Source organism: Ipomoea triloba, chromosome 1 (genome assembly GCF_003576645.1).
Source record: "Ipomoea triloba cultivar NCNSP0323 chromosome 1, ASM357664v1".
Lineage (NCBI taxonomy): Eukaryota > Viridiplantae > Streptophyta > Magnoliopsida > Solanales > Convolvulaceae > Ipomoea > Ipomoea triloba.
Genome location: NC_044916.1, coordinates 2,119,942 through 2,140,990, shown reverse-complemented (window position 1 = coordinate 2,140,990; position 21,049 = coordinate 2,119,942). Strand labels below are relative to the sequence as shown.

Below are 21,049 nucleotides of genomic sequence, written 5' to 3'. Positions count from 1 at the left end.
AAGAAAAGAGGTATGGCAGCTAGCTAGTAAGATCCAAGAACATGAAGACAAGAATAATCCAAGGACTGAACATGGTATTATCTACGATGATACCTACGATAAAGCTATGATCAAATAATTTGGATATTCTTGAAAATGGAAGTTGGATAAAGCTAATTAAGAGTGGTTGAATGAACGATTGTTGTGAAAAGTGACTCTTTAATTTGCTTGTGGTCTAACACATTAAGGAAAAGGTAATTAGTATGACCAGAATCGGAACATGGTTAGTATTATATTTGAAAGTTGATTGACCAAGACTTACCACAAACGGAGTTAATTAATGTGCTAATTGGAATTGGATGGCTCGAAATGATTGTCTTCGAATTTCAACTCTTTGATAATGTAAAATTGTTACTTATTTCAGGTGTTATCGACTCTAAATGAACTAGATTTTAAAGCACTTCATAAGAGATGACGAGCAATAGCTTTGATCCCACTCTTCATGCATTTATAACAACATTAATAAGACATGGAAATTTTGACAAAATTAAATTGGCCCCACCACATCTTATTTGAGCTTGCATATCACTTAATTAAATTAATTTGCATAAGATTCAATCAAATTATACATTTTAATTTAAAATATTATAGTTGTGATAGGACCATTATGAACACATAATGACATTTTGGAAGTCTCACATTTTCTTCTCCCAAAAAGTTAAATCTCCAACCTCAAGGGCTTAGTAGGCTATTGCTATGTTTTGAACTTTGGTCTCTTTTCTCAAATACTACATACTAAACCACTAATCTAAGCCCATGTTGATGGAAGTCTCACATTCTCTTCACTATAAATAGAGACACTTATTTCATTCTCAATCATCATTAATATTTCTACCGAAGGTCAAGTTATTTGAGCTCGGAGGAGGCCCTTTAACTAAGAACAAGCTACATATGTGTGCTTCTTTGATGAGGATTAAGCCACTTGAATTCCGAATACCCTTTAGTGGATTGAGACGTCTAGTGACATTGAGATTTTGCCTGCATTTTATTGACACTTATTGTGACATCTATAGAGGAGTAGCTTGCGAGCATCACTAAGGCTCTTGAAGATATGACCACATCCTTTAAAAACAAAACAAAAAACAAAAAAAAAGATAATCAATGATTTAGCTGAAAAGGTCGAGAGTGGAAGGAACGAAGAAGCAAGGCGTGCTTCTAGAAAGCAACCTAAGGTTCAAGGAGAAGACGCTTCGAAAATACCAACATGTATTGGGCAAATTATGGTACACAACGAATAAACTTCACACCTGCTACTAATTTTGGAGAGGAGCATTTCAGTCACGAGGGAACAATATCGATAAATCAGCTTAAGAAATTCATCATGGAAGCTCTTAAGGAAAAATGGAGGAAGAATCAGCATTGTATACATCCATGCATGCACAAACCATACACAAAAAGAATAGAAGATTTGAAGATGTACTGTATATGTTGGCTATCAACCTCCTTGTCGTAGCACAAAACAACAAACAAATTATTACTCAGAGTATTCTGGGGTTATATATCGGTCCATAGAGAAGTGAGGTATTAAGCACTAGCTACTAATTTATTTATGAGAAGCTATTCATAACGTCATGAGAGATAGTTCAATTCAATAAAATAAGTAGTAAATTAAAAACAAGGCACGCAAATTAAACTTGGAAATACAATATAATGAAGAGTGATCGGGATTCTTGGAGGTCATGTATGTGTTTAATCACCTAGTGCCAATATATCTAAGGTGAAATAAAATAATTTGGTCTTAAATAAGTGTGAAAGATTGCATTCAAAGAAGATGAATTACTCCCATAATTCCAACCCAAAATAATGTGAGTGAATATATTCATTCCCATGAGATAACCACTCAAACAATACAAGAACATGCAATCAAGATAAAATTTCTTAGCCAAAATGTCCTCTCCCAAGGTGCAATAGCCAAGTGCAATTGTGAGTGCTCTAATTTATGCCCTAATTCCCATCAATGCACAAATATAGCAATGAAACATATAATTTGGGTGATTGGATCCTTACAAGTATTCAATAATATAAACTACAATTGCAACACAAGATATAAAACTCAAATATATATATATATATATATATATATATATATATATATATATATATATATATATATATATATATATATATTTCATTGAGAAATTTAAGAACAAGCTAAGGCACATAGGTTCATAACCACATTTCACACAAAAATTTCAAAGTAACTTTAATTTAGCCCACCATGGCTAATATTGTCTTCATTACACAAATATTAAGGAAGGCCCAAGAAACCAAAAAAAAAAATGGTAAAAGAAAAGGGAAGAGATTTCCCAAATTAAATGATGTTCTTCCAAGTTTTTCCTTCGCATTTTACTGTGACTTGAAGTTCCTAATCTCCTCTGTTCTCGCTTAATCGAATTGAGATTCTACTCTTCCAGGTGCGAGGATCCATCCGTCTTCCTTTAGAGTGTGAAGAATCAAATTTTTAACTCTATTTGGTCTTCCCAAGCTGCCACCCTTGCTAGGATTTGAAGAGGAATGGTGATATATATAGTGGGAGCCAAATGGGGGCAACAATGGAAATTTTCATGAAGTTGATTTTTTGCAAGATAGATTTTCTGCCGTGACGAGAATAATTAGTAGCTGAAAATCACTTCTATTGAAGATATCAAGCTATTTTAGTCCAGAAACTCTTTAACGAAGAATAAGCCACATACAAGCGATTCTTTGAATAAAGAAATTGAGTAATTATTAAAAGTATTTTAATTTTTTTATCTTCAAAAAAGAAATTATTTTTTTCTTTTTTACTTGTATTTTAAAGAACATTTTTATTTGCTACCAACCAATAGGATACAGTATTGAGTCCTAATAGTGGTATTACGTGAGTTTCGCCCTCTTATGGGGTAGCTCTTTGTAGACACCACAGACTAGTTCTTCCAATTAAAAGGTTGCTAAATCATCGTGACTCAACTCAACAATTCTTGTGTAATCGAACTGTGAAAGTCGTGAAGCGAGTGAGTTTGTCTTTTGCATCCACGAGGATATATGTGAAGTGGCCCCTATTATTATTGAGGGCAATGGATCGGCCATGCATGCATGCATTGTGCAGGTACGCGAAAGAGGAGGTCTATCCCTAGCTTCATAAAAATATGGCTATTTAATTAGCCAATTATTATGTACACTTTTGTCCCATTATACTCCTTACTTCCATCCTAAAGTTGAGGACTATCTTGGAATTTACTATAAATATTATATATTTTGGTTTATAATATATTTTATATTTGAATCATTTTATCTAATTAATGTTATGAAATAAGTCTCAATAGACCATCAAACTACAAGTAAAATTGTAATTGGATCCTCTAATTAAAAAAAAATAAAATACAATTGAATCTTTGAACCATCCAAAATCGTTCAATTAAACCTAAAATGCCATGTAGTACCAGTTGTTCACTAATGTATGTGGAGATAACCTTTTACAAATTCTTTTAAAAATGTTCTCTCTTGCCGTAGATGAAGAGGGGTGGGGCGGGGGAGGTTTTTTTTATTTTTTTTATTTTTTTTATATAAATATTAAAATATATTAAAAATTAATTTTCTTATAACTAGTAATGAATGCATAACTTTATTTTCTTATACTTGTATAGCAACATCATATTTCGATGACATGATGCTAGACTCGACCTTCGAAATCAACTCCCAACAGAGATATAAAGTGTCATTAAAAATATCTTGAAAGTTGAAACCCACCCATGCACACATAAATAGTGAGCAAAATATTACCAAGTTGTAGCTTTATTCACCATCACCCTCCATTATCATCATCACAATCCAATAATCGATCTTCCCTAATATTTTCCTTTAAATTGTATAATATATAAATAGATAAAAGTTATAATATTAAAAGAAGACTCATGGAGAGAAGATGCAAAAGAAAGCATAATGGAGAATGATGAAGACACATAATTGGTGTTATTAGGTCTTACACTCCGTGTGCACCAACCTTATTGGCTTTGCACACTACATTATCTTAGTTAAACCATATTACGTCTGCGTGTTTGGTATGTAAAGAGTACCATCTTTATATTATTAAAAAAAAAAAAAAAAGATGCCATGCATACTATATAAATAATATATCAAATATATATATGCACTCTATGATAGAAGAAAATACCATTTTTTTTTAATGTCAAAAGCCACTATAGATTGAGGTTGGGGTTGAGGACCGGATAGGAAAACCCTTCCCTATAATATATTAGCCCATGAGGGATTTGACCCTATTGAAAAAAGAAAAGAAAAGAAAAAAAGGAGCAAATTGAAAATTCTATGATTTTTTTTTAATTAAAAGTGATTGAGAATTTAGGACTTTTGGTTGAAAATGGTAATCTAAGTTCGGAAATAAAAAAAAATCCTTATAATAGTTATTACTTATTACTAACCACCAGTCAAAAATGGTTGATAACACTAACCACCTTTTAAAATTTGATGGATTAGATTACTAACACATTCTTTTTTTTTTTTTATCGGTGATTAGAAATTAAACTAAATATTAAAAAAATCAACATTAAAAGATTTTGAATAACAACTATGACTTATGGTAATAAAGTTACCGGAATATACTTACGGAAAATAGTAAATAAATAATAGTATTGATGATAGTTTGAGTACAAGATTTTGAATGTCCCATGTTATCACAGGATAGGAGTCTAATATTTATACAGGCCAAAGGCTAATAAATACAACGGCTATAATAATCAGTACAATGAGTCTTAGCTTATAATAACTACAACGCTCTTCTCTATAAGTTTGAGGTGCTCTTCATATATAACTGTTATTTTTCTTAATGAGGCAGTGCTCTGTAATAAATCTAAGTGCCTAGGTGATCGTTACATTTGATTATCTTTATTTTTTGTGCTCTACGGAATGGTTAATCCCATTTACAACCTTAATTAAAGTGGCATATTTATACTCGATAGGGATTTTGTTATTTTGGAGTCTTATAGTTGTATTAGTATGTGACAAAATTTACTTACTCCATCTTCTAAATATCAAGGCTCGTCCTTGGAGATGTTGTTACCCCATCATTGGACCACGTATATATGTCCCAAAAAAAGTTCAAAGTAAAAGGGGTTAGGTCTCTATTCATTGGGTTCAATTCCCACACCCCTGGATGATGCTAAGCTAAGCACCAATCAATTAAGGGCAAAGAACATGCACTAATATAATTCACATTACATAAAATACATACAAATTAAAGAGGAAGGCCAGTTTGGTAAATAATTAGCTTATCAACTAATTTTATCTTATTTGACCACTATTAGTTGTTTGATTTGGTTAAAAAATCAATATAAGCGTTTGGTTAATAAGTTTTTTGTAACTCCAAAATGTTAAAATTCAAAAGGCTACTCAAAACAACCTTTTCAATTAGTTTTTTGAAAAAAAATTATACCAAACAGATATCAGCTAACAGCTAATTTACCAAACACTTTTTTACAATCATCTAATATTATCAACTAATCATACCTTCTAACCCAATCAGCTAACAGTCATTTATCAAACAGGGTCTAAACAAGGAGTCCACAGTGTGGTGGTAGGAACTACTAATAAGTAATAACAATAGTTTTGACATGTTACGTTAGTTTAACTTGGAGGAGTCGATCTCCACATAGATCAGAGTAAGTTTAATTTGTTATTTCTATGTAATTTAGTTCTCATTGATATAATAGTTTCTTATCCCGAAAGGTTGAATCCCCAACACCACAGAATCAATGAGCTAAGCTCACGCGGGCTACGTTGACACAAAATTAAAGTCGAATGACCAAAAGTACAAAAAACACTCACATTATATCTGATATTTTGCACAACTAACATAAGTTATGACCTCCAAACAAAAGTTTTGTAGAGTTAACGAGATTTAAAATTCCAAAATAAATTGTATACTTTTTGCATCGAGCAAATCGGCATGGTCATGACCTAATTAATTTTACCATTGTGGGGGTATGTTGGCCATTGACTTGGTTAAATAGCAAATATGAGTATTTGATTAATCAGTTTTTTTGGAAAGGCACTTTACATGTAATAAGCTATTAACTATTCCAACTAACAGCTAATTTACTAAAATATTTTCTACAATCAGTTAATACTATCAACTAATCAATTCCACTAACTTAATAAACTAACAACTATTTACCAAACACCTTATTATCAATTTACACTGTACTTTTAAAGCTAATTATATACTGCGTGAGTAGGTGGCATCACCCTCATCCATTTAAATGAACATCAATTGGTAAAATGCGGCAGACAAATAGGAGTTGTAGTACTCCGTCCGTAATAAAAGTATTCTCAAAGTAGGTACACTTTTGAGTTTTGGATATTTTTATTAGCGACGGTTAATTGAAGGATGTGTTTTATCTTAACTAAAAAGTTAAACTAATAGTTAAATTGTACATTTATATTTATATATTATATATATGCTCAATACGTCACCTCACGTGTGCAGGCTGATTATTTTTTATGGTATTCCAGCAACACGTGGACCATAATCTCTTTTTTTATCGGGTGACGCCGAGATTCAAACTCATGACCTTTGACGTAGAGTTAACTCTGATATCAAATTGAAGCATGTGTTCTATCTCAACTAAAATTCTAAACTGATAGTTGAATTACGCATTTATGTTTATATATTATGGCTATGTTTGGCAAACCTAGCTGAAAAGGTAGCTGAAAGCTGAAAAGTAGCTGAAAACTGAAAAGCTATAAGCTCGAAGCTGAAATCTGAAGAGCTGTTAAACTAGCTGTTATGCTTAAAAGTGTTTGGTAAAATTAGTTTTTTGATAAACTGATAAAGGTAAAAAGACTAAAAAGGACATCTTCATACAATTTAAATAATTTTAAATTTGAATAGGTTTGTTTGTATATTAAAATATAAAATAATGAAATCAATATATTTAAATAAAATATAAAGTAAGAACATGTATTTGAAAATATATAAAGTAAAAAAAATGTTTATAATTCATAAGATTATTTCATACAAAAATTAATGTTCAAACACAAATGTCAAACTGAAATTACAACCAAACATAATGAAAAGAAAATGTCAAAAGGATTTTAATTGAAAGTGGTAAAGGATGTCATTTATTTAAAATAATAAGGATAAAGATGGAAAAAAGTTAAAAAGCTACTAGCTTATTTTTGAAAAGCTACCCCAAGTAGCGTTTCAAAATAAACTCTTATTTAAAGCTACTAGCTTATTTTTGAAAAGCTACCCCAAGTAGCGTTTCAAAATAAACTCTTATTTTAAGCTACTAGCTTATTTTGAGAACATTACCAAACAGAACTTATAGCTTATTAGTAGCTTAAAATAAACTATAAGCTCCTAAATAAGCTTATTAGTAGCTTAAAATAAACTATAAGCTCCTAAATAAGCTCCGCTAAACAGAGCCTATATATATGCTCAAATACGGTTGACTCGTTTCTGAACTTGAAACTGAATAACTTTAGAAATTAGACCTATCCAATTAAACCCGTCCTAAATCTAAGTAAATGTTTGTTGTATGTATCCCAAAGGAAAAATCATTGTTTTAATCCCTTAATTGTTTTGGTTAATTTAATCTCTAATTTTTAATTTAACCTGGTCAAATTAACCCTCTAATTTTTTAAAATTTCGTCAATTAAATCCCCTAGCTATTGTTTTGAATTGGTAACTAATGGCAAACTGATGGAATAGTGACAAGAGAACTTAATTGACGAAATTTAAAATAATTGGAGGGTCAATTCGAGCAAATTAAAATTAAGAATTAAATTGACAGTTGCAAAATAATTGAGAGACAAAAACAATGATTTTCCCTATCCCAGACTATGACAAATTATATCATGGATCATGATTCACCTTGCATTGTGGATCCTGATAAAAAATGACATTTATATTATGTGTCTGCAATTAACATAGTATGTGCAAATAAATAAATTTTGCCAAACTAATTTGACACTGCCCAGTACCCACAGGGTACCCGAACCTGTGTCATTACTTAGTTTAATTTTTTTTAAGGATAATTAACTTTGCACCACAAGAATGAAGACATTTAGTGACAAATCTTTTGTTACACTTCGTAATTTTGTCACAAATAATATACCCTTTTTGTGATCAAAAAATAATTTGACATTATTGTTTGTGATAATTGTGATAACATTTGTTTGTTATAGATAGTATGGTAATTGTGACAACTAAGTATTTGTCATTCATAATTTTTTTGCACTACTAGTGCAAACTCTCAAGTTTGCAATATTATAAAACTAATCATCCACATTTTTCTTTATTTTTTAACAACCCTAAACCGCTAATCTACCCTAAATGAGTTGATCATATTAGTCTTCACTTTTTACTTGAAAGCATGTTATCATTTGAACCCTCCTATACAGGAGAAAGATCGATCATTGTTCTCGAGAGAAAACTAAGAATCAATATTTAACGTCCATCTAGCTGAATTTAAGGAATCTAGAGCAAAGAGAGAAAAGACAATGATATTTCGATAATTTTCTCCCTTAAAAGTGCACTTTCTAACACTATACCAGTATACCACATAACACTTGTGGTTCACCTTTTAAAGTTTAAAGTAATTTTTTTTATTTGATTTTAAGAACCAATATTAACCGTCCATCTAGGTTTTTCTATGAATGCACCCTATACTGTTAAGTGGTAAACATTACACTCTATAGCATTACGAAGCGCACTTTAAAAATTAGAGAAAATTACCAAAATATCGTAGTAGTTTTTCTTAAATTACTTCAAATTCGTTAAATTTTTTCAGATTAACTACTATCTGCTGAAATTGCTTCTTAATTTTTCACATTTCTACTATAAAAATGTACCTTACCAAATGATGCATTTCCGAACACTTTGTGGTGTATTTATGTGTACCTAATTGTGAGTAGCCGCACGAAAAACTCTGTCCACACGGGAACCTGACCTATATATATATATATATGAGAACAAGGAACTACTTACTGCAATTAGAAAGGAAAAATTCAATGAATTAAGAAGCTAGGTTTTCAATTCTCTATTTTGTGAATAAATACTGAACTTGAAAAAATTATAAAGAAGTAATTTAATAAATTATACAACTAAATAAAACTAATGTAGTCAAGCACCTTGTGCTCAAATGGCATGTAGTGGCCTCCCTCAAATGAAAGGTCATGAGTTCAAGTCTCAGTGGAGGAGATATCGAAATTGACTCTTTGTGCTTCAACAGGTTGAGAAAAGTATTACAATGTAATAGGGTCAGTTGTATTCAAAAAAAAAAAAAAAACTAATGTAAATTAATGGTTTTATTAGTCAATAGATTAAATTAAAATTAGTAAAATGTTATGGAGTAAAATGACTAATAAGATATAATTGAAGGACTACAAATGTAATTTTCTTTTATTATAATTAATGAAAGCAGCCAATTGCATATACTTCTTATATTATATAATAGATTATATTATATGTACATTGTCCTCCACTGCAAATATTGGGTCTTACACTAACTAAACCTACCACCTTATCGGCTTATCTTTTTCCCCCTTCTTGGACACAACATTCTCTGACTCGACATTTCATTTGAGGATCCCATTATCTCTCCCCACTGTTTCTATAATCAACTTATTAGTGTAGTGGCATAGAGGAGTAGATTTTTATACTAAAAAGTTATAAGTTTAATTTTTGTTAATATTTGTTTGATTGAATTTATCATAAATAGATTTCTAATGTTAGGGCGATAATACATGACTCTCAATTTTTCAAAAAAAAATATTATATATATATATATATATATATATATATATAATATTGTTTTTATAATTGACAATTATATTTTTAGAATCTATAGATTGATTTTAACTACAATTGCAAATAAAAGTTTTAAAAAAAAAAGGTCAAAATTTGTGTGAGATGGTTTTACGGGTTTAAATTTGTAAGACGAGTCGGATTTTTTTTTTAATGAGGTTAAAGATCCGAGTCATTAATTAAATATTCGATTCGACTCACGAATTGAGACCTGTGATATGGTCTCACACAAGTGTTACCCTTAAGAAATATAATTGAGATTAAAATTTTAGTGAATAATTTTATTTGTATCTAAATATGCATAAAAATTGTCACTTTTAAATTACTTTTTGAATTGTATTTTTTTTCTTTGTTGAATTTTTATGCACTATATTTTGACAAAAGAATTTATTATGTTTTTATTTTATATTTTGTACTTATAATCTTATATAATAATTTTTAAAAAGATAGTCCAAATTAAACAACTAGGCAGAGTTTTTTTTTCTTTTTTTTTTTAATGCGATTTACTTTTTATGTGTAGTTTGCATGCTATTATACAGGAGCGATTTAAAGTTACACACTTTTGAGTGATGACTGTGAATTCCTCGGTATTGAAAAAAAATTATTAGTGTAGTGAAAGCTATTTTGTTCTTTTAAAGAATAAAATAAGATGAAGATTGGATTCTCAATGATCTGCAATAGTCACGAAAACGACATTAATTTTCCGTAAGTATCATACTTATATTATAAGCTGTGTATTGTACTCCATATTTGGCATGGATTGCATCTACGCATGCACACACTATGTGACTCCTCTTTTTTGGCAACAGTTTTTCGCTAAAAAAACTCTCTATATATACTCATGTTTTGTTTAAAAATGAGTTAATTTTATTATGAGTTTTGATGTACAGAAACTTTCGTGGATGAGTATTTTCAAATTAAAGTTCAGAAATGTTTTTTCCCAAAAAGAAAATTAAAAAATTACAAAAACTTCATAAAAAGTTTTATTTTTTCTTCTTCTAAAAGGTTGAATCCCCAGTTCCAAAGGCCCCACACCTCGACCCGACAGAGCATATGAGAAAGATGGGTAATTCAACTGAACACAGAAGCTAGACCTTTGCTTAGGAGTCCCCTCACTTTAAGAAGTTGCTCCCACACTGCCGCCTGTAAGACTCGAACCCTAGTTCTTAGATTCGCAAACTTCATACGTGTGGCTAGCTAATTGAGCTGCCCATGCGGGCAAAAAGAAAAGTTTCATTTTTTAATAGCCCGCAAACCCTAAGGAGAGGTTGCGCCAGTGTTGAACACTTGGAGGGTCCAATCCAGTCCAACATCCTACCATCTAAACGCGGCCCTTAGCTTACTACTACCCTAACAATTGATAGTAGCCAGAAGGGGATTGTTGGGTGACGACGAAAAGTACCTGGGGTGACACCCATCCAAGTACGAGAATTATATTTCACCGACCCCTACTCGTGTTCCAATCTAGAAGCTATATATTAATAAGATAGTATTATTCTTTCATCATTTCCTTGACATTGACTAGTTGACTCCTCCCTCCATTGTATGGACAAATGACTCTTCTTGAGCCTCTATAAATTAAAAGCATCGTGCATGCAACCCAATGACCAAAACCAAACATAAGAATACATACGAAGTATTCATCAACTTCAATTCAATTCGTCGTCCCCAAAAAAATCGTCACCTTATCATAATTCACAGACGCCACGACGAAATGGGCGACGAAATACCCGAATCCGCCATCAAGATCGTCACTAAAGACGTAGAAGAATTAGAAACAGCGACGAAATCTTCCCGGCGACGGCCACCTTCCATCTTGACAAATCTTCACGCCGGCTATTTCCGAATCAGCCTCTCTTTGGGCGGCCAAGCAATTCTATGGAAAACCCTCACCGATCATTTCTACAAACCCACCACGAGTCTCCATTATCACATCTATCATACTCTCACTTCAACCACGTTTATGCTCCTGTGGTGCCTCACTCTCGGCACTCTCCTTTTGCTCTCATTTCTCTACGCTTTGAGGTGCGTTTTCCATTTCTCGTTGGTGAAAGCGGAGTTTTGTAACTATGTTGGCGTCAATTACTTCTTTGCTCCCTGGGTTTCATGGCTGCTCTTGCTGCAATCCTTCCCGTTTACAGTCTTGGGAATAACAAGCTCTTACCAGGTAATTTATGGTGACGATTTTGTATGTTTTGATTAGGTTGTGATTTTTGGGATTGGGTTGATGTGATGATATGATATTTTGCCCATATTTCATGAAACTTTTGTGATTGATTGCATGGGGTACGGTACGGTTGAAATATAATGAATAGAGGTACTAAGCATGCTAAGTGCATCACTACTTAAGATATGCAAATATTTTCTATTATTCTCTAGTTAGTGAGACAGTTAACCTGGTTTCAACTCTCAGTCAAGAGTATATTCTATTGACTTTCTTGATTAGAATCAGTCAATTGTGACAATTTAGGCAGTTTTACATTTTATATGGTCTTTGTTGGCTAGTGTCACAAGATACTACCGAGTAGAGTGATTGCGAGTTTCCTTCGTCATTAAATAAAGAATCACTGCAATTGCCCAAGCCTTTATGGTCAAGTAGTACCGATCTTTAACTTTGGTTAGAATGTTTAAAGTTTGATCATTTACCCATGGTAGCAATAGCATGTTAGGTGGGAGAATTCATTGGTGTACCACCAATTACTACCCTACCTTTGGGAGCTAGTATAGAATTTTTGTTTTGTTTTGTTTGTTTGTTTTTGTTTAATATTTCCAATTCCTATGTGAATAAAATAAAAAATAAATTAAATATAAATAATTAGATATTCATTACTACAAGATTACAAGTTAGGTGGGATTCTTCTGTCAACATGGCACCCAATTACAACTCTACATTTTAGAGCTAGTATATATTGGCTTCTTTTTCTTTTTCTTTTCTCATATTATATCATTTCTTGTGTGTGAATAAAAAAAATTACATATAAATAATTCGATATTCATTAATACAAGATTCTCACGTCAGGTCAAATTCTTTCATCGGCAAATCATATCGCTGATTGCAAGTGTACCTTTTGGAGCTAGTATTGAATTTTAATTTTGTTTCGTTTTGTTTTGCTTTTTCATATTGCTATTATTTCTTGTGTGTGAAGAAAAGAAAAAACAATTACATATTTCAATATTGTAGGATTATAAATTGTATAAGTTCAATTATAATAAGTATATGCCAACCTATTACCCTAGCATATTAGGTATTCACTTCAAGTTTGATGAGTGTTGGACAAGTGTTTTGAGCATTGGTGGATTGTGAATCAGATGTGTGTATACAAATTTTACATGAGTCATGAGTGATGGGTTATGTTGGATTTGAATTTCTAGGTTATACACACTCTTTCACCTAACCCACCATTTACACACACACATATATATATATATCGTCAGGATCATATAAGAACTAGTAGCTTTGTGAAAATGTACAATCTAATCTCATATGTTCATCTAAACTGATCAAAGGTTAAAAACTGAGGAAAAAACGTAATGACATTTTTATAATTACGATGGTGCATTTCAAAACGTTTAATAGTGCATACGCGGATAACTGACGGTTGACTCAATATCTATAATAGTGCACTCAGCTCATGTGTGTGCACTATTATTAGTAATTGTAGATCAATATACTATCAAGTGTTTTCAAATACATCGTGGTAATTGCGTAAATGCTATTATGTTTTTCCTCATTTTTTTTTTAATTCCTGGTAAGTGATCATTCTAGATGGATGGCATTAATCCACAAGCTCTCACGAGAGCTAGCTACTAAGCCTACTAGGTATATGTATGATTCATAATTAGTTTTATTATGTTATAACATATGGCATGCATGCAATTATGATTATTATGTATTACGCACCGGAAAATTACACACTACATAACTACGTCAACAATTTGGTAAAACAGTTAGTTTATTAGTCAATTTTGACTTTTTTAACCACTATTTGTTGTTTGACTTGAATTGATTAAAAAATACACATAAATGTTTGGTTAATCAGCTTTTTATAACTTCAAAATACTAAAATTCAAAAAGCTACTCAAAGAAACTTTTTCAATTAGCTTTTTGAGAAAAGAAATTATACTAAACAAATATCAGCTCACAGCTAATTTACTAAACACATTTCTACACTTAGCTAATGTTATTAACTAGTTATACCATCTAACCTAATCAACTAACAACCATTTACCAAATAGGGTTAATATCAGTGGGAAAAAAAGACAGTCCTTATACCGTGGATCATGGTGGGTCATGGCTGATACTGCAGTTGTGTTGAAAGGGAACTGCAGTTACGCGGAACAGAAGCCGTTTCATCCGTCTAGAACTGCAGTTGTGTTGAACTGATACTGCAGTTGTGTTGAACGGATAAACGATCTCTGTTCTATGCAACTGCAGTTTCCTTTCAACACAACTACAGTATCAACCATGACCATGGTCCACAGTATAATTTGCGAAAAAAAAAGAGGCTTGATTATAAATTAAAATATTATATACCGATGGTATATATAGAAAATCATCATATATACATATATACAAAAAGAAAAAGAAAATAGTTTTGATAGAGTGACAAAATGGGTGAGGTATGATTATCTTATCTAAAAATCATGAGTTTATGTGATATAGTAATTGAATGGAAGATTATTGACTTTTTTTATTTAAATCAATCTATTGTCAATCTAGACTATTTTATTTCTTTCCTTACTAGAGTCAAGAAATCATATTTATTCAGTACACGGCTCTCAGAGCTCACATCATGTTTCTCATAATAACCTAAAAAAGATAATACTCCCTCAGTCCCTCTCTATGTGTCTAATTTGATTAACTTTTTTCAGGTATTGTGGTGGGTGATGGCGGTGCCGGTGGTGATTCTTGACCTGAAAATCTACGGGCAGTGGTTCACGACGGAGAAGCGGTTTCTGTCGATGGTGGCAAACCCGACGACTCAGATGTCGGTGTTCGGGAACTTGACCGGCGCGTGGGCGGCCAGTCATATGGGCTGGAAAGAGAGCGCTGTGTGCATGTTTACTCTGGGCATGTGTCACTACTTGGTGGTTTTCATCACCCTTTACCAGCGCCTCTCCGGCGGCAACCGCCTTCCGGCCACTCTCCGGCCGGTGTTCTTCTTGTTCGTCGCCGCTCCGAGCATGGGTAGCCTGGCTTGGAGCTCAATTTCTGGGAATTTTGACATGCCTTCCAAAATGCTCTTTTTTCTCTCCATCTTTCTCTTCACATCTTTGGTAAGTTCAACTTCAATTCAATAATACCATTAGGATTATTTTTAAATTTTTTTGACTTTTAACCTCTTGATTTTGTGACAAATTTACTTACAATTTTCGGTTACTATTAGTTTTTCATTGTTAATAATTAGACTTTAAATTATATTTCTTATCACTTTTAATCTTTCCTATAAGTTTTTCAGCTAAAGATCACTTGAAATAAACATGTAGTGTTTGGCTAGAAAGTTTATCAAAAGACTAAAAGTAATAAGAAACTCAAAGTCAAAATACTAATATATAGTTTGTCGAAGATTATAGATGAAAAACTCATCAGACAACAATTAATTTAAGTAATATGTGGTTGAAAAACTCGTCAAAAGGAGTTAAATAGTAAAATTTTCAAGTCAAGGGATAAATAGTGGAAAAACTGATAGTCAAGGATTATATTATAAGTGAAAATACCACAAAAATCAATGGACTATATGTGACTATCCCCTAATACTATTCATAGTTTTTTTCTACTTTGGCTCGTTAACTTTTGTCGAAATTGACATTTTCACTCGAGTTCATACTAAACTCTACTCCCTCACTTTACTCCATGATATGGCAAATGATGATAAGTTATTTTACCATTGTGGGGGCCGGGTTGGGGCAGGTTTGCAGGCCAACATTATTCAAGAAGTCAATGAGAAGATTCAATATAGCATGGTGGGCATATTCATTTCCACTCACATTCTTGGCGTTAGCTTCAACACACTATGCTCGTCAAGTGAAATCCATGGCGGCCTCGACCTTGATGCTTCTGCTCTCTGCGATCTCCGTCATCGTCTTCGTCTGCCTCTTGCTTTTCACAGTTCTCAATGCTAATAGGCTCTTGCGACAAAATGATTCCTGCCTACATTTTTCTAAGTAGAAATTATCACTTTGTGTGTAACAAGTTAAAACTTTTTTGTTTCAACTTTTTTTTCTTACAAATAATAAAAATTGTGTCGGGTTTAGTTAATTAACTCGGGTGTTAGGGATCAATTAGTACATGGAAGTCAAATATAATTTGTGAGTATGAATGCATGGAGTTGAAATATAACATAATAATAGTACAAATGTCATCATTTGATTCAGGTACAATGTGAGGAATTACTTACAAAATGAGTTGTTTTTTTTTTTTTTTGAAAGTACTAACAAAATGAGTTAAAAAAAAAAAAGTTTAAGCTCCCGAAATTCTTAAAAAAAAAAAAAAAAAAAAAAAGAAGCTTCCGAAATTAAGGTGACGTTTAGACCAATTTACCAATATTATATTAGATTAAAGTCATACCGGTCAACAAATTCAAAATAAGATCATAAACTTTACTTTGCTAGCAGCTATAAGGTGTAAAGTTCAAATCTTACCAATTTTTTTTTTAAATGAGGTATATATTTGGCGTGTTGTCAGCACTAGTGTATGGACTTGTTAGCCCTTTTAAGCAGATTCCATGATTTACTTGTGAGCACTAGTATATGGACTTGTGAGCTCGTTGAAGTACATCTTATAGTTTACCTTCTTTATTAACTTTTAGAGTAAAAATGTTTAAAGTCTCTTAAATTTAAAGTTAAAACTTATATTAGACTAAATTGATATAAGGTTACTTTTAATAAGTGTAACTTATTAATTATTATCAATTTACAATGTAACACCTACTTTTAAAGCTAATTATATATATATATATATTTTTAAATTTTACCCTTGTGATCAACTAAGCTGTCCATAGTGACAAGCTAATTATATACTGCGTGAGTAGGTGGGTAGCATCACCGTCATCCATTTAGATGAACATCAATTGGTAAATTGCGGCAGAGAATTAAATAGGTGTTCTAATAATAAAAGTAAAATAGAAAGTATTCTCAAAGTAGGTACACTTTTGAGCAATGGATATTTTTATTAGAGATGGAGCATTAAACTATTCACGAACTCAAAACTGAATTACTTTATACTTCTTTGGTCGATTTCAATGCACAAGAAATCTGTCTATTTTAAGCATAATTCGTATACTGTTTTTGTCGAGGTTTGAACCTTAGTCTCTTCTTTCAAATACTACCTACTAAATTAGTGAGTTAAGTCTGTACAGAATAAATTACTTTATACTACCTCCGTCCCAAAATGGTTGTCTGGTTCGTTTAACGATGCTTGAATGAAGTAATTTTTAATCCAATTTTTCATAATATTAAGTTTAACATTAATATATAAAATTTATATATTTAGAACTATTAAACACAAAAAATTAAATTTAAAAATAATAAAAAATTACTAAAGAAAATAAGCAAAAAAGAAAGAGTTGGTTTGATCAATGAATAGTAGATAGGACAGGTAAAATGGGACAGAGGGAGTACTATATATATCACTAGGTACATGTACTTTCTACTATCCAAACTTTTGACATGTATTGTTTTTCTCCTACTCAAACTTGTCCTAAACCAGGGCAGTTATAAACTATTTGAACTGGCCTTATTAGGGTTAAAGAGGATTAGGTACACAATATTACATGACCTATTGTCATCATAATTTTTATACAATTATGCATTAATGTAAACTTTCAAGTTCGCAATATTTATAAACCTAACCATGCTCCTTTTCCCTTTACTTTTCAGCAACCCTCAACCGTTAATCTACCTAAATGAATTGATCATATCACCCATCAGTTTTTACCTTAGAGCATGTTCAATTCTCACATAAATTCTCTCCTCTATATATAGAAAAAAGATAGATTGCGTCAAAATGATGTGACAGATACACAGGTATGTTGTAAACTCGAGTAGCTGAATATGTGACGTTTCCGAGTTTAGGTCTAGCTAGTATTGTGTAATGTCCCAAAAATCCTTTTCTCAGGCAGTTAATGCGCTTCATATAGAAATTTGGAGAGAACGCATGCTGAGCATATGTATTATGGGTCCTGTGCAATGGCCGCGGTGAATGTGAATATTATCGATGAATTGAATTCCCTATTCACAACTAATCACATGAAGCATAAGATATATACAAGCTAAGGATTTCAAAACCACATTCTCAAAACTGCTAAAACTTATTATTAGGCCATAATAAAGGATTTCATTTCAATGGAAAATTAAAGCATGAATCCTGTAACCATAATCTCATCAAATACAATGTTTTCACTACCATCAAACCGAATGGACGATATTTAACATATAACGTTTTATAGTACAAATGTTGTCGCTACCCGGGCTAGCAACAGATCACGCTACGACGATATCCAATGCTACTGAACTTACATAGGAGAGTGGTAGCCAGGTGGTGCTTTTTTCGGGTACGCTCAAGCCTTCTTGATTGCCATTGTCCTCGCACGCAGGTTCAAAAATATCCCCCTGGAAAGAAGGAAAAGAGACACCGTGGCCGGGAATGAAAAAGGTTAAAAGAGTTGCAGCTAATGGAATAAAGTTAATACCTCCCATGGTCCTCCGAGTATTAGCGATTTACCAGCTGTGGTCCCTCGACTTTTAATTGACCTCCAAGTTTTAAAAAGTAACCACCCGTGGTCCTAATTCTTAAAAGTTAAATTACCCGAGTTTAAAATGACCACGAGACGTCCTAACAGGACCGCATGTGGTTATTTTTTAAAACTTGGAGGACCATTGGAGGTCATTAAAAGTCGAGGGACCACAGCTGGTAAATCGCTAATACTCAAAGGATCATTGGAGGTATTAACTCAATGGAATACATACAGTTCTATGTCGGGAGAAGGAACTTACCAACAGCAGGCAATGACGCTATGAAAGATAACTCGGAACTGGAGTGGTACGTACTGGTGGTTCACCCATCCCACAACCGGCCAGAACTGCACGTATTTGGATTTGGTATATTAGCACACGTGATCCTTTCACACGAGATAATTATATGAAAAAAAAAAAAAAAAAAAAAAACCGACAGACCGTCCATGCTGTATACTGGACTTTCGGATACTCTCTTGCAATGTTAGATTTCACTTGAATCCAGGGTCTTCCTGTGAACGTTAATTACAAAATCTCGTTCAGGCAAAACCTCTAGTACGTTCTCTAGCTAATAAAGTTAAAACTTAAAAGTAAAATTTCACAAGTTGAGTTCATTTAGATAGGATTGTGCACTCACCCTCGATAACTAATCCGTAGTATAGCATGAAAAGCAAGTTGTTCCAAGGGGACGATGTCACTTGTTCCAGCACCACCTGAAAACATTAAAATTACCACCTCGAGATACTTGGCCACGCTCTTAATTAATTAAAAAAATCAAATCTATTAAACAAAGCTAATTTTGTTTTATCAGATATAATGCAAGCTATTATAGCTGTTAGAATAAAATAGAAAATTCTATGATAACGGAAATTTAGATCCACCCGAGGTATCTATAGGTTGGCTCGATATTACTGTATCTTATTTACCCACAGGTTGATATGAATCACAAGGAAGGGGGGTGTTGGTGGACAAAAGAAGCATTGTTTACCTTCTTAGCAACCGTTTTAGTATCCTTTTTGCCCTTGAAAATTTTGTCCAGCAATATATGAAGAAAATGCCCAAATGGTCCAAGATATGCAAAACCAAAAACCTGAAAACCGCAAAGTTAGAAAAACGGAGACAAGAATTTACAGAAGCACACAATTGCGTTTTTCTTTTGGTTGCTGTATGTGCCGGAATATGTAATGTATGCAAGGAATTCGACATTTCCTCTAAACAATATTCAATGGCCATGTCAGAAAAATAATCTTCAAAAAAGATAGTAAATCAATTTAATCAATTCAAAAAGATATTAAATCTTAGAAATGACATCTATTCTCAAAGCTTTCTCCAAAGCCCGATGTTGGAAGCATCAATATTGGGCTAAACTTGGGGAATCACATTTACCCTGTAACTCAATCTACAGGCTAAAACTCGCTGTAATAAAAGTATAAAGCACGGTCCAACTATTTTTGCTTATAGCCATAAAGTCATGAACTTTAACGAAGAAAATCGACAAAACAGTGCAAGAAAGTGAGGAGCCACAATTCTATCAATCCTAAAACAAGCACTGTCCAAAATTTACCCAATTTATTACGATAGGAAATATCATCTGCTTTAGACTGTGGTATATATGTATATTATTATATTAATTATTAATTAAAAGGTTTTATCCCCACATGTCCAAAAGCTAGTGGAAGCCCCATCAATTCATTGAAGTATAATAAATTCTGCAATATTATTGGTCCCATTTGATAAAGAGCTTCTTTACAAAGCTACTAGCTTTTAAAACCATAGTTATAGGATTGGTGGATCAAAAAGTTGATATAATCGGTAGGTAGAGTTTAAGCCAAACAGCTAATTCTAAAAACCAATAGAATATCTACCCGTCAACAGCTAATTCCTGAACAGGGCCACGGTCTACTTTACCCCGCTGGAGAAAAACAGTAGCATACGAAACCGAAAACATGGCAAAACACTCTGGATTACGGGAAATTTCATACGATGTTACATTGACAAAAATTGAAGATAGTAACTTTCAATAAAATTCTGCACATAGTAGATTTCACACTGTGTGTGTGTGTGTGTGTGTGTGTGTTTGCATATGAATGAGCGAGTTGAATTCAGGTACGATAACATATAGTTTGGCACCGGGGGAATAAGTAACTCGTGGAATCGAGGGATCGTGGACCTGCCTAACAAGTTCGGATTGCGAATTGCTATACCACTGGAAATCCAGACACAAACCAGTACAACTGAGTATACACAAAGATACACAGCACATAACAAATACTAAGAAAATGGATACAAAAAATTTACCACTTTGAGAATCAAACGTTTGATTTGAAGCTTCTGAATGCCAGTGATCTTCTGGGCCACTATATCACTGATTGCTGACAACACTCCAGCAGTTATTGCCTGCAAAGGGTAATTCATTCCCCATTTCAATAGATTAAAACTGAAGCTCCAATTTAAAAAAAAAAAAAAAAAAAAAAA

At 32.5% G+C, this 21,049-nt stretch overlaps 3 protein-coding genes across 4 annotated transcripts in view; 1 reads left to right on the top strand and 2 right to left on the bottom strand.

Moving 5' to 3' along the window:
* LOC116027221 (sterol 3-beta-glucosyltransferase UGT80B1) overlaps nucleotides 1–21,049 on the bottom strand; it is a 713,221-nt gene that overhangs the window by 246,975 nt on the left and 445,197 nt on the right. The gene's annotated exons all lie outside the window — the stretch shown is intronic.
* On the top strand, nucleotides 11,519–16,100 carry LOC116027455 (S-type anion channel SLAH1-like). The gene is made up of 3 exons (XM_031269097.1): nucleotides 11,519–12,008; nucleotides 14,714–15,118; nucleotides 15,753–16,100. Exons 1-3 carry the CDS (start codon nucleotides 11,556–11,558, stop codon nucleotides 16,008–16,010), a joined length of 1,116 nt encoding a protein of 371 aa, XP_031124957.1. The 5' UTR covers nucleotides 11,519–11,555; the 3' UTR covers nucleotides 16,011–16,100.
* Nucleotides 18,132–21,049, bottom strand: part of LOC116027718 (peroxisomal membrane protein PMP22-like) — a 4,519-nt gene continuing 1,601 nt past the window's right edge. The window contains exons 2-7 of the mRNA XM_031269442.1: nucleotides 20,873–20,971; nucleotides 19,563–19,664; nucleotides 19,212–19,287; nucleotides 19,016–19,086; nucleotides 18,836–18,921; nucleotides 18,132–18,451 (exon numbers count right to left, since the gene is read on the bottom strand). Coding sequence (XP_031125302.1) covers nucleotides 18,400–18,451; nucleotides 18,836–18,921; nucleotides 19,016–19,086; nucleotides 19,212–19,287; nucleotides 19,563–19,664; nucleotides 20,873–20,971 — 486 coding nt within the window. The 3' untranslated portion in view covers nucleotides 18,132–18,399. The remainder of the gene's footprint in view (nucleotides 18,452–18,835; nucleotides 18,922–19,015; nucleotides 19,087–19,211; nucleotides 19,288–19,562; nucleotides 19,665–20,872; nucleotides 20,972–21,049) is intronic.